General features: G+C 53.1%; 1 protein-coding gene across 3 annotated transcripts in view; it reads right to left on the bottom strand.

The window, feature by feature from the left end:
- CMIP (c-Maf inducing protein) overlaps positions 1–13,553 on the bottom strand; it is a 237,898-nt gene that overhangs the window by 33,840 nt on the left and 190,505 nt on the right. For all 3 annotated transcript variants that reach the window (XM_060288883.2, XM_030863243.3, XM_060288884.1), the window contains 3 exons: positions 13,471–13,512; positions 6,590–6,652; positions 3,830–3,910 (listed from right to left, as the gene is read on the bottom strand). In XM_060288883.2, the coding sequence (XP_060144866.1) occupies positions 3,830–3,910; positions 6,590–6,652; positions 13,471–13,512 (186 nt within the window). The remainder of the gene's footprint in view (positions 1–3,829; positions 3,911–6,589; positions 6,653–13,470; positions 13,513–13,553) is intronic.

Here is a 13,553-nt window from a genome sequence, read left to right as displayed (position 1 = left end):
GGAAGCTTGATTGTGCTTTCAAACTGAGGAAGTTGCCCAGAGTCCCTGAGTCCCCGGGAAAAGGGTAACAGGAAAGCTGTGTGGCCTTGTGCAGCCATGGCCCTCTCTGGGCCTCACTGTCTCCACTGTGGAACGAGAGCTGAAGAAACGATCTCTAGGCCCCTTCCACCCTTAACGTTTTATGATTCTATGAAAACTGATTCAACTAAGCCCTGCTAACTGCCATTATCTTTGTTATTAGATTTCTGGATAGTCAAGGTCATTTCCCTGGAAATTAACATTATAGATGGGTCTGGTGGCCTTTTAACATGTGGGTGAGGGACATTTTGCCTCTTTGGCAAAGTCAAATATGTTGCCTTTGGAAAGTAGGAGGTCAGATCACGGGCCACTAGAGGCCACAGCCACATCTTCTTGTCGCCTCTGCCACAAGAACACGCCAATGAGTGGCATGTGGGCACAGGATCCGTGATCATTCTTGGGGAAGCAGCTGAACAAACTGTTTAGAATCTCCAGGGGGACATACTTAAGGGGTGCTTCCATTTGTATCTAGTTTTTATTGTGGCCCAAGGAGTAACATTCTTCGAGACTCTTAACCTAGATTCCGTTTGCTCATCCCTGAAACGGGACACGGGATACAGTGACAAAAGATGCACTCTGAGAGTAGGGGAGGCTCTGAAATCCCAGAATACCACGGGGGTGTGTGACCTTCCCCACTTCCCAAACATTCAAGCGTGTCCTTGAGAAACACTGCACGTGGGGTGAAGTCAGGGCTCAGGCTGTGCTGACAGGTCTGTGGCTGGCGGCAGGCAGTGACCAGACACCCCACGCCAGCTCCGAAACGCTGTCCCGGCCGATCACTTAGGTTTAGGGAGTGTGAAGTGGGTGACACCGAAGGCCCGCCGCGCTTCCCGTGCCTGGTGTGAGCCACAGTCACATTTGTCTCTTCTGCAGGAGGGCCTAATCCCCCCACCCTGTCCTGTCTACAGTTCTCTTTGACATAGTTCAGTGTGTAGTTAGTGGACTTTAAAAGCAAGTGGGATCGTGAAGCGTTACAGCATCCCCAGACCCCGGGACCATACGGGGGAGTTCTTTAAAAGTGAAGTAAGCATTCGTGCCTGAGGGTCCCCGGTCTCTGCCAGGCCACAAAAGATGCTATAAATTCTGGATCTGCCTTGTAGCTGTTCTGATTCTTATCCAGAAAATTACACAGTCAACACTCCAGGCCCATAAAACTAACCAGGTATAAGGGAGATGCTGTATGGTTAAGCCTTGGGAGGCTGCCTGAAATTTGACATTTTCCCCTTTGAAGTCAGATGTCCTAAAAGAACCCTTATTAAACAGCCTATTGACTACCATGGAATGCGCAAAAATGCTTACGCACCTGAGGAGGCATGGACCCTGGCCAGGGGTGCCCTGGGGATGTGGCTCTGTCACTGACGTGTTGTGATGAGAAAAGGTCCTTTGCAAAAGAAACTCCAGAACCTTTGCTCTGGACTCTGAAAGGGCATGGCCCTCCCCTCACACCACATCCACAGTGACTTTAAAGTTAACAATCAGGGGACTTCCCTGGTGGCGCGGTGGTTAAGAATCTGCCTGCCAATGCAGGGGACACGGGTTCCAGCCCTGATCCGGGAAGATCCCACGTGCCACGGAGCATCTAAGCCCGTGCGCCACAACTACTGAGGCCGCACACCACATTTACCGAAGCCCGCACGCCTAGAGCTCGTGCTCCGCAACAAGAGAAGCCACTGCAATGAGAAGCCCGCACACCACAACGAAGAGCAGCCCCCGCTCGCCACAACTAGAGAAAGCCCGCGCACAGCAATGAAGACCCAAAGCAGCCAAGAATAAATAAATAAATAAATAAATAAATAAACAAACAAACGGGGGGGGGAAGTTAACAATCAGGGACATTTGCCTCCCAGCTGGCCCAGGCCAGAGAGTGCCCTTGCAACGATTAAAGCCTAAATTAAGGCAGGGCGCGCGCGCGCGCGCGCACACACACACACACACACACACACACCCATCCCCCAGGGGAGTTTCTTTGTTAGTTCTTGTTCAGAAAACAAGAAATACGTTTATCTCAAATTAAGGAGGATCTCAGAAATAAGCAACAATTTAATTATGGTGTGTGATCACTCAGGGAGAATGGTAAAGAGAATCTGTAGGGTACCAACATGGTACAACGGGTAGTGGCTGCTTGGAATGCTGTGCAGAGAAAGACTGAAGCTAACTCTGGGCTCTGCAGGAGGAGTGCTGTAATTGGCTAATGATGTCTGCCAGGGGTGTGGGATGGAGGAGAGTGGCGCATGTGTCATACTTTCCATTCCTGACTGGGGAAGGGGGTAGGTTATGTACTATTCTTTGGGGATCTGGTGTCGAGACAGGAAGGCTACCTCACAAACCAAATTGTGAGCAGGTCACCCCTTTTCAGAGCTCTTTTCACATGCTGCCTCTCGACAGGGTGGGGGGGCAGTAGTCACGGTCACCCCACAACCGATTCAGTGGCCCAACGTGTGATGCAATGACACAGACACCTCCACGCCACCCAGGCGACGTCAGTCCAGGTTGGTGGCTGGCTCAGCAGAGCCTGTTGGAACACCAGCCCTTGCTTCAGACTGCCAGCTCCCTAGCACCACTCATGAGAGACCACACCTGCCCACAGGGCCCTGAGTAACCTACAGAAATCACAGCTGCCTAGAGGTTCCGGGAGGAACCCACGGCACTTTCTGGGTTTCCGCTTCCTCATCTGCAGAAGGAGGTCACGGGCCGTCAAGGGGGTCACATGACATAATACACTGGAGCGTCACACTGCATCCGGCTCTGAAAGGTGCTCCGTAAATACCTGAGAGTAGGCGCTAGTTGTTCTTATTCCCAGCTGTGGCCCTGGGGCCAGTTAGAGGACTTTGCTCAGCCTCAGTTTCCCCATGTGTAATACAGACAAAACAATGACATTTGCTGCTCTCACTGGACTGAGGACAGAATGCAAAAGGGCCAGCAGATTACAAGAGCCCGGACCACTGAGTGCGCAATGAAATTCTGCGCCTATGTTTTTTAAAATTAACCTAATTTAAGTCCATACTTTATGCGGATTTCCTTGATTTTCCCCTAATGTCCTTTTTCTGTCCCAGGATCCCATCCAGAAAACTCCACTGCAATTACTCATCACGTCTCCTAGGGCCTCTATGCTGTGACCGCTTCTCAGACTCTCCTTGTGTTCGATGACCTGGCAGTTCTGAGGGCCATCAGGTGTGCTGTAGAATGTCCCTCAGCTGGGATTAGTCTGACGTTTTTGTTATGATTAGACTGAGGTGGTGGGTTTGAGAGAGAAGACCCGCGAGGTCCAGGGCCCTCCTCCTCACATCACACCAAGGGGACATGCTGCACTGTGACTTAACACTGTGGACGTAGACCCTGACCTCTGGCTGAGGTCACGACTGTCAGGTCTCTGCACTGTGCAGCCCTCTTTCCGCCCTTTCCATGGACGCTCCTATGGGTAGCCCCCTCTTAAGGAGTGAGGAGTTCCCTCCCCTTCCTCGAGGGCTGAGTTTCTACAGATATTATTTGTGTCTCTACACAACTATCTCTTTTCCCCCAGCCACATGATTTTTGTCATTCTTACCGTGGAAAGATTCCTCCTGTTGTCTTAAGAGCAAAAAACAGAACCAAGCCGGGTAGGGTGCACGAAAACCCACAGGGTGCAACAGAATCCCCAGCCCAGTCCCTGGCCGTCAGCCGCCAACCCCATCCCCAAATCTTTGGAAAAGCGAAAGACTGGAAGCTTGTGCCCCTCCCCTGGCTCTGTGGTCCGGGTGTCGGGGGAACTTACCATGTTATGCTTGAGAATTCTCTGGACCACGGGGGTGAACACTTCGATGACCACCATAGACCGGGGACGCTCTCTGCAGTGCTGGGGAGGCAGGAGGAAATGGTCAGCGCCGAGCCTGGCGGGGTCCAGCCGGGGCCTGTGGAAGCCCTGACCGTGGTCCGTGGCTCGGGGCAGTGAGCCCGGCTCTGGTGCCTGGGTTCCCCTGCTCAATACTGCTGCACACCTTTTTGTTCATTTTGGGGGAGTGAGAGAAGGAGGTGGGGATGGGATCTTCCGTTTGCTTTTTGTTTTGATCTGACTGACGGTCTGAGGTTGTTTCAGGGGGTATAGACGGGAGTCCGTTCCCACAAAATCCTATTGAACAGGGCAAGATCCCCACAGCGCTAAGGTTCGGGGTCTACCAGAGTCTCTTGAAAATCAGGTGCAAGAATACCGGGGGTTAGTGCTTGGATGCCAGAATCTCGAAAATTCTGTGACTTCTCAGTTGAAGGCTTTGATAAGCTGGCTGCAGGGTGCAGGCCACACGCAGCTCTTGGAAGTATTTTATCTCACCAGCATGGGGGTTTTTATTTTTCAAAGTGAAATTGATGGCCTTCGGGTGGAACAGATGATGCGCTCCACCACATTTAAACCTGCCTGGGCCTGAAGGTGCTGTTTCCAACCCTGGAAGAGGACGCTGGACTTGGGATATTAGAAATCCTAGACTATTCTTGATAAGTAAACTTTCCCCAAATCTCGGGGTCCTGGCTTCCAAGTCTGGCAGGAGAGGCTGCCTGGACGTGTCCAGAGAGCTGGCCAAGTGGACCCAGTGGAGGCGACTTTGTTCCCTCAAGCCTTCCTCTCTGGGTGGGCTGCCTGATGGAGGAAGTGCTGAGGCTGCAACTCCAACCCCCCCCCCCAACCCGAGGGAAAACAGCCCTGAGTCTCGCCGATCCCTGTGCCTGGGCCCCTTGCTCCAAACGGCAGGGCAGCTACCCAGGGAGTTCTATCAGGAAATGCCAAAAGGGATGGTGTCCTCCACATCACTGTTTTTCAAACTGTGCTACCAGGAACCCTCAGGTATGATTTACTTTGAACAAAGGTCCATTGTTCTAGAACAAAAGTCTGAATGCTGTGAGATCTGGGAGAAACCACCCAGCTTGAGAGGGGAACAAGGAGCAGGTCTGGATTAAATGGGACAAAATACTGAGAGAGGAGATGACCCGCCGGGACAGGTAAGGGAGCAGCTGGCCGCTCTCTCAGGAGCCCAAACACTGGGTGACCTGACTGCCCTGCTTGGGGGCACAACGCCAGGTGCTGGGGGCACAGAAGGCCTGTCTTAGTTGTGTGCAGTCCCACCAAGTGGTTACTCCTTCCGCAGCTGTTCCCCATGGGGCAGGGGGGCCTTGGTACAGCACAGGGCCCGATGCCTAGACACGCTCTTGCACACACACACACAACTGTACACTCGGGGCTCACCCGCGTGGGCCAGAGGCCATGCACTGGCACACGCCCACATTAAGAGATGCACCTGGGCATTTCAGGTAGCAGGCTGGGCCCACCCTCTGCTCTGTGGGTCGCTGGGAAAGGTCTGCTGATGGAGAGACAGGGCCAAAGAGGATGATGTGATCCTGTCTCCCTAAAGCTTGCGTCCCCTAACACACACAGAGGACATGCTCCCTGGGTAAGGGGACAGAGGAGCAATAAGTGCACCACGGTCCCCTTCACCCCAGAACCAGCAGGTCCCCAGGAGCCTGCTCTGCCACCCCACGCGCCTGTCTCACTGGTGCACACAGCCCACACCCCCAAAGGACGGTGTGTGGCCGTGGAAGGAACAAGCTCGGTGAAGGGGGTCGGCGAGAGGAAGAGCAGGGGAGCGCTGGGAAAGCAGCAAAGCCAGGCCCTGCGACTTTCCAAGGACATCAGACCATTGCATTAAAAAAAAGCACCCAGGGGCTTCCCTGGTGGCGCAGTGGTTGAGAGTCCGCCTGCCGATGCAGGGGACACGGGTTCGTGCCCCAGTCCTGGAAGATCCCACATGCCGCGGAGCGGCTGGGACCGTGAGTCATGGCCGCTGAGCCTGCGTGTCCGGAGCCTGTGCTCCGCAACGGGAGAGGCCACAACGGTGAGAGGCCCGAGTACAGGAAAAAAAAAAAAAAAAAAAAAAAATCACCCAGCAAAGGATCAAACAGGATCGTGTGCTGGTCCAGCCCCCGGGCCACCAAGGTGCTCTCAGACGGGGGATGCCTGGTCCCTGACGTGCTCTGGGGATGTTCCACATAGATTCCACTGCAAGGCTGGCCTGGCATGGGGTCCCTGGGACTGGATGTCCTGCTCCAGGGCTCCTCCAAGCTCACCTGGCATCCCCCGCCTGCCTGCCCTGTTCAGGGAAAGCCCCACGGCTGTGCCCTCACTGTGGGCCGGCCGGTGCTCACAGGAGCCCTGGCTAATAATAATAGCCCAGCTCTGATGTAAGGAGCTCAGAAAGTCTGCTGCAAACTTCTCCCAAGACAGCCAGGAAGACATTCCAAGGAAAACTCTGATGCTCCTCCCTGACCTGCTGGTCTGACCCTGGGCCTCGCTTATCACCTGTGTGGCGGAGAGGGGGCTGTAACCCAAGAACGGGGTGCCTGGCTTGTCTCTGGCTGTGTCTGGGGCCCTGACCTGGGTCGGGGCCGGGGGAGGGTCTAAGTTTGGTTTTCAGCAAAACCAACCCCTGCCGTGCACATACTGAGACAGGCTGCTTCCTGAACACACAGGCCTGCTTCAGCAGTGCCATACCTTGCAGAAGAATTCACAGAGATCTGGTGGTGGATGGTTGTTTTCCAGCAAAGGAGCGATTGCCTGAAACAAAAGGAACAAACGTCAGTCGGAATCTCTTGGAAGGAATCGTAGGGGTGGGGATGGGGGTGTCTACGTAAGATGGTTAACTCACGGTGGAAAGCACAACCTCCTTGTCACCCTCTGGGCAAAAAAGCCATCCTCTAACTTGCCGGCCAGAGCTCCTAAATTGTGTGTGTGTGGGGGGGGTACGTGGCTCCCACTGCGAAGCTGATAAAATCTCTGGGCTGCCCCCTACAAATATCCATCTGTAACGATGCATGCAGCTTTAGGGGTTTCACGACCTGCTGATGACCATCCGCGTCCCCCGTGGATCCATACTGCCTGCCTACAAGGCAGGACGCGTGGTGGTTATAAGCCCAGGCTTTGGGGGCAGAGTCCTGGGTGCAAGTCCTGCTTCAGGCACTTGCTATGATGTGACCATTAGAGCAAGTTATTTCATCTCTCTTAACCCTGTGGTCCCCACCAGGAAGGTGGACCAGAGAGCATCACTTTGAAGGTGAGCGGAGGTAATCTGTGCAGAGAAGGCTTCTTAGCCTGGCCCTGTGAGCACCTGGGGCTGGCCCTTGCCTGCAGCGCAGCTGTCCTGTGCACTGCAGGATGGCTGGTAGCATCCTTGCTCTCAACCCCCAAGCCAACCATGACAATCAAAACTGTCTCCAGGGCTTCCCTGGTGGCGCAGTGGTTGAGAGTCCGCCTGCCGACGCAGGGGACACGGGTTCGTGTCCCGGTCTGGGAAGATCCCACATGCCGCGGAGCGGCTGGGCCCGTGAGCCATGGTTGCTGAGCCTGCGCGTCCGGAGCCTTTGTTCCGCAACGGGAGAGGCCACAACAGTGAGAGGCCCGTGTACCGCAAAAAACAACAACAACAAAAAAAACCTGTCTCCAGATGCACTTCATTTTATATTAAGGGAGGTTAGAATTTCTAATGCCCCTTGAATTCATTCCTCACCAAGTCTTTTTTTTTTTTTTTTTTTTTAAAAAATGTGGCTGCGCTGCGTGGCGTGTAGGATCCTAAGTTCCCCGACCAGGGATTGAACCCGCGCCCCCTGCATTGGAAGTGTGGAGTCCTAACCACTGGACTGCCAGGGAAGTCCCACCACCGAGCCTTCTTAGGCCAGCTGTACACTGTTACCTGTTCCCACTGCCATTCCTATGCAAGGTTCCCATGGCTCAGATGGTGTTTGATTCTTGATTTTTCTGCCCCTTCCATAATTTCTGTTTTAATGATTTTGCTAAATTTCAAACTCAAATAAAAAATTGGAACTATGGAAAAAAAGCTATGTCCAGACATTGCCAAATTCCCCTTGGGGGACAAAATCGGCCCCAACTGAGAACCCCTGGTGTAAAGTGCCTCTCCCAGCCTGAGGTAAGGCCAGCTCTCCATAAACATTCATTATGGGATGGATGGTTAATGCCTATGTGAAGTCCACTCGTTGTGGACTGGTCACAGCATTAGGAAATGGGGGACCCAGGACCCAGTTCCACACTGGTCACAACATTAGGAAACGGGAGACCCAGGACCCAGCACCGAGACTGCCGGGCTGTGTGACTGAGTGAGCAGCTCGGCCTCTCTGGACATTTCGTATTCTAGTCTACAAAACGTGGAAAACTAGAGTTACCAATTCACAGGGTTGCTGAGGGGAGGTGATGAGAGAAAACTCTAGAAGCTTTGGTGTCTCAGGCTTGGGATAAGCCCACTGCCTGGAGTACAGTTTGTCACTGACACCAGCACAGGGGGACCGTACTGGACTCGCCTGACTCCTCAGGAAGGCTCTGTGATGACAGGGTTTCCCCATCACTGAGCCCCGTAGCCCAGACCCTGCCTGCTTGGTTTCAGAGGGTCTCCTGGCTCTGCTCCCGCAAGCAGGGCCTTTGGATGTGGGTGGGTACCCCTCGGTGAGGGCTTCCGCCTGTCTCAGGGCTGTTAGGGGAAGGAACACGTAGCTCGATGGCAGTAGGGGGATGACCACCGGCCCATCTTCCCCATTATGTGGAAGACGAAATCATCAAAAGCTGAGTCTCTGCTTCACAGCAGCAACGGTCAGGCTGACCAACAAGTGGAGAGGGGGCCCAGGGTCTCACTCGCCTAGGGCTAGGCGGTCCAACACGGTAGCCACTAGCCACGTGCAACTCTTCCCGTTGTAACTGACACGGAAGAAACGATTTCTTTCTTTCTTTCTTTTCTTTTTTTTGGCCACACTCCATGGCTTGCGGGATCTTAGTTCCCCAACCAGGGATTGAATCCGTGCCCCCTACAGTGGAAGCGCGGAGTCTCAACCACTGGACCGCCACAGAATTCCCAAGAAACGATTCTAAAGGAAATGAAATTGAAAGTGCAGTTCCTCAGACGCACTGACCGCATTTCCAGTGCTCACCGGCCCCATGAACCTAGTGGCCACTGCAATGCCCAGCGCAGATGGAGAGCATGTCCATCACCACAGGCAGCTCTCCCCGACGGTGTGGGAAGGGGGCTGGTGGGCTCCGACCTGACTGCAAGGCTGAGCCCACCACCCTCTCACAATCCCCCGCAGCTACGTGGACCAATCATTGCACTGATGATAATAATATACCAACAGCCACACCCACAATAGCCGTAGCTGTGGCAGGCACTGCCTGTGCTGGGCTCTGGGCTGTGTCACGTCACTTAATCTTCACTGTGTGCTGGGAGCGGGGTGTGCGTCTTGCCTTCTCCTCAGAGAGATAAAGTCTGCTGCCCAAGGTCGCATGGTGAGAATGTGCTGGGGCCGGATTTGAAGCCATGTGTGTGACCCAGGAGCCTGAATTATTCACCATGCTACTTCTCAGCCCGGGCTCTCCACACGGCCAGGAAACAAGCAACCCATCTCGTGACAACTCCATAGGAGGAGAAATGGGGCAATGAAAGACGATGAAACACCCCAAAGTAGGCCGGGCCCACAGTTCGGGCTCTGCACGCTCATTTTCAGAAGTTCAGCGCCCAGCCTGTCAGGTGGGAACTCTCTGCTGCCCATGCTGGTGAACGCAGGGAGAGGTCAGGCCACAGCATCGGTGGCGGGGCGGGGCAAGGGCCTCCCCCAGCCCTCGAGTCGCTGCCTGGCCCGCGGCTCTGCTCCCCACACTGAGCTCTGGGACCACCTCTGGGAGGAGGGATCACGTGCAGGGTGTATCCTCCTGGCTTCAGCCCCTTCAGTCAAGCTGGGCCCACCTCTTTCACAGGGATGAATCAAAGAATAAAGGAGTGGGAACAGATTAAGCGTCCACAGTGGGCGTCAGGCGTGGGCTCCGCGCTTCCACAGCTATTATCTCATTTGATCCTCACGACAACTCTGTGAGGTCAAGCGGTAGTGATTTCCATTTGTACAGATGAAGAGACAGAGGGTCAGGGAGGTTGTTACAAGGCCTGCCCCAGTCACAGAGTAAGGATCATTTTAGATCGTATTATTAATAAGAAGATTTTATGTTTCTGTGGCATCTTGCTATGAGCCTAGCCCTCTTCCAAGCATGTTCGGTGTGTTAGCCCATTTAACTTTCCCAGCAGTCCTGTAGGAAATGGCACTGTTATCACACACATTTCATAGATGAGGGGACTGAGGCTTAGAGTGTCAAGTTAGCTGGAAATGATCTGAATGGCCATCTGGTTAAATACAAATACTCTAGAGCCAGTGGAAAGAATGGAGTATGGGGTAGAACAGTGGTTCTCAACCAGGGTCAGCTCTGCCTCCCTCCCAAGGGATATTAGCAGGTGTGGAGACAGTACGATCATCACAACAGGGGAATGCTGGGCGGAGTTCTAGTGGGTGGAGGCCAGGGATGCTACCCAACATCCTACGATGCCCAGGACGGCCCCACCACAAACCATCACCCATGCCCAAATGTCACTAGTGCCGAGGGTGAGAAACCCTGGGTTAGACACGTGCTTGCACGTCTTGACTTGAAAGAATCTTCAAGACATGCTGTTAAGTGAAAAATCGAACACAGGACGACACATCAAGCTTCGCATCTTTAAGGTTAAAAGCAAAAAATAAAAACACAACCGTGTCTGTCTCCATGGGTTTGCCACCCCACGAAAACCTCCAGGGCTGCCTCTGAAGGGGCCGCTGGGATGGGGTGAAATCTTTTTTTTTTTTTTTAAACAATGAAAATATGCTCATGAAATCCTTACAAAAGTACTTTAAAGAATATTTTAAAGATATTTTAAGTGAAATTAAAAGCTCTTCCATTACTCGCCCAAGGTCACAGCTGGTAGGGGGTGAGCCCAGGGTCTGCACTCAGCTCTGAACTTGAACCACACTCAGCTTTAAGCCCACATTCTTCACCAGCACGTGGGAACGCCGCTGGAGTCTGGACTCCAGGTCCACGCTTGTCCAGTGACACGCCAGCTGTTACCAGCTAACAATTACCCACGGCACTGATGCCTGACTGATGGGTTGAATAAAATCAACTTAAATTACTTGTGAAAGTACTTTTGAAAAATAAGTGCATAAAAAACAAAACAAAAACCAAGCCCCACTGGGAGAAGACTAATTGCCAACAGGTCAAATCAGAAAATGTAATGGCTGGAACGAAAGGCGGCTACAGAAGGCTTCACGATAGTAACAGCGTTGGTAATAGAGAACACTGAAAGCAAGGCTGTAAAACGGGCGGCTGAGGGTCAGACCCTGAGTTCAAATTCTTCCCTGTTCTCAGGCATCCCCACTGAGCAGGGAAGCTCAGCCCAGTCCCATTAGGGGTCAGCCCAGTAAATTAGCTGAATAAATGCAGGCTGGATTTCTCAGATCACAACTCCTTTCCCAGGCTCCTCCCAAGTCCAAAGCCCTGACCCTCCTTCCAGGGCTGAGGTGTACAGTGGGACCCACAGGTGTTGCCAACCAGGAGGGGAAGATGCCAACTCCTTCCCCGGCACCCACGTCCTTGCCTGCTTCTCCACCAGCGAGAGCCTCTTTGCCTTTGCCTGTGCTGGGCTCCCTGCCTGGACTGCCTTTCCCAGGAGCATCCTATCCACCTGTTAAGACTCAGTTCACTTACCTCCTCCTTGAAGCGCTCTTCCATCCCCCTCCCCGTCCCCTCCCTGAGAGAGGAGGTCAGGTGCCTGCCCGCTGTGCTTCCCGAACACCCTGAACGAATCTCAAGCCCAGACCATGTGATTTCTGGATTATCTGTCAGGTCCCGCCAGCACACAGTAATCCCTCAATGGTGGCTCTGTCTGTGCAACAGAGACCAGCGTCTGGCACATACTTGTCCTCACATGTCAACGAATGTTTTGTTAAGTGAATTTATTAATTAATAACATGCCAGAGAAACGCGGTGGTGGGTGACTGGGGAGGTCCAGGCTGATGCTGCCCCTGTTCTAGCAAGAGGAGGCAATGGGTCGTCAGAGCAGAGCATGGGAAAAACCTCTATATTCTTAGCAGACACCCACTGAGCAGCTGCTATGCGCCAGACACTGCGGTTGGGACACCACAGAAGCTGCTGCCTTTACTCTCCAGGATAAAAGCCCTAAGGCTCACCTCCTTTGGAGCCCACAGGACCCAGCTGCAGCATGGAGGGTGATTCTCCAGGCCGGGCTGGCCAGGGCCAAGGGGGTGGGCTCCCGAAGCCCTAAAGCAGCTCAGAGGGGCACGGTGTCTGGGATGTGGCCCTTGTGTCAAAGGCTGCAGCTGCGGGACCTCTTGGGCAGGTAAATGTTCCAGGTCCTTTCCTGGGCACACAAAGCTCTGCCTCTCACTTCCATTTCAAGTTCTGCCTTCCTGCTTCCTACTTCCTTAGGTTTTATGCTCCAGCAATGCTGAAGCTTCCAGAATATACCAGGTTGCTTTAAATCTCTGTGCATGGGACTTCCCTGGTGGTCCAGCGGTTAAGACTCCGCACTCCCAATGCAGGGGGCCCAGGTTCGATCCCTGGTCAGGGAACTAGATCCCTGCACATGCTGCAACTGAAGATCCCGCACGTGGCAACAAAGATCCCACGTGCCGTAACTAAAGACCCAGCGCAGACAAATAAATAAATATTAAAAAAAAAATTTCTCTGCATGCTTTGTTTTCTCTCTCTGGAAAGCCCTTCCCCTGTTTTGCCATCTGGCAAACTCCTATTGATCCTTCGAAACCCGGCTCAGACATCATTGCCTTTGGGAAGCTCTCTGGCTTCTTTCCCAGGTGAGTTTATCACTCTACTCTCTATGTTACACGCCTCTTATTTTTGCAGTGATCTCATTTAATAGACCAAGAACTCCTTGGGTGCAGGGGCCATCTTAGTTACCTGTGGATTCAAATACAGAGCTCAGTGCTTGGCACCCAGTAGGTGCAACTTCATTTCTTTCTTCTCTCTTGGGAGAACCACATTTCATAGTTTAAAATCACCCAGGAAGACATTTTACACCAAAGATGCTCACATCAAAGTCAAGTCCCAGAAACTACCATCGCACTTTGCACATCAGAGGGAAATTCAATCCGGGTTTCTAGGTGTGGATTAATTGGGAGCATGTCCTGGCGCAAGAAAGAGAGAGTTTACCTTTCAGCTAACAGGGTTACGGGCTGAGAGTAAATTATACGGTCTCTGCCATCTCCGGCCTCCTCTCCCTGCGACCGACTCGGGAAGGAGGAGGCGATTAAGGCACATTTGCTACCAACCTCAGAGACTGATAATTACATCCCCCCAATCAACTGGGGCTCTGACACGTGCAAAGGCAGGAGGGAGACATGTCTGGCCTGATAGAAAAGACAAAAATTGAGCAAGGCCACCGTGCTGGGGGATGACGCTGGCATTTCAAGAGTTCACTCAAACCAGGGGAGGCTTGTGGGCACAGGAGGTGGGCAGAGGGAGAGGGGCTGCCCGGGACTTACCACAATGATGTTTTCATGCTCTTGGGTAGTCAAGTTTGTGTTCTGAAGGATGAGCGGAGAGAGCAGGAGGAAAACAAAGCAAA

Source organism: Globicephala melas, chromosome 19 (assembly GCF_963455315.2).
Source record: "Globicephala melas chromosome 19, mGloMel1.2, whole genome shotgun sequence".
In the NCBI taxonomy this organism is placed as follows: Eukaryota; Metazoa; Chordata; class Mammalia; order Artiodactyla; family Delphinidae; genus Globicephala; species Globicephala melas.
This window is presented reverse-complemented; position numbering and strand designations above follow the sequence as displayed.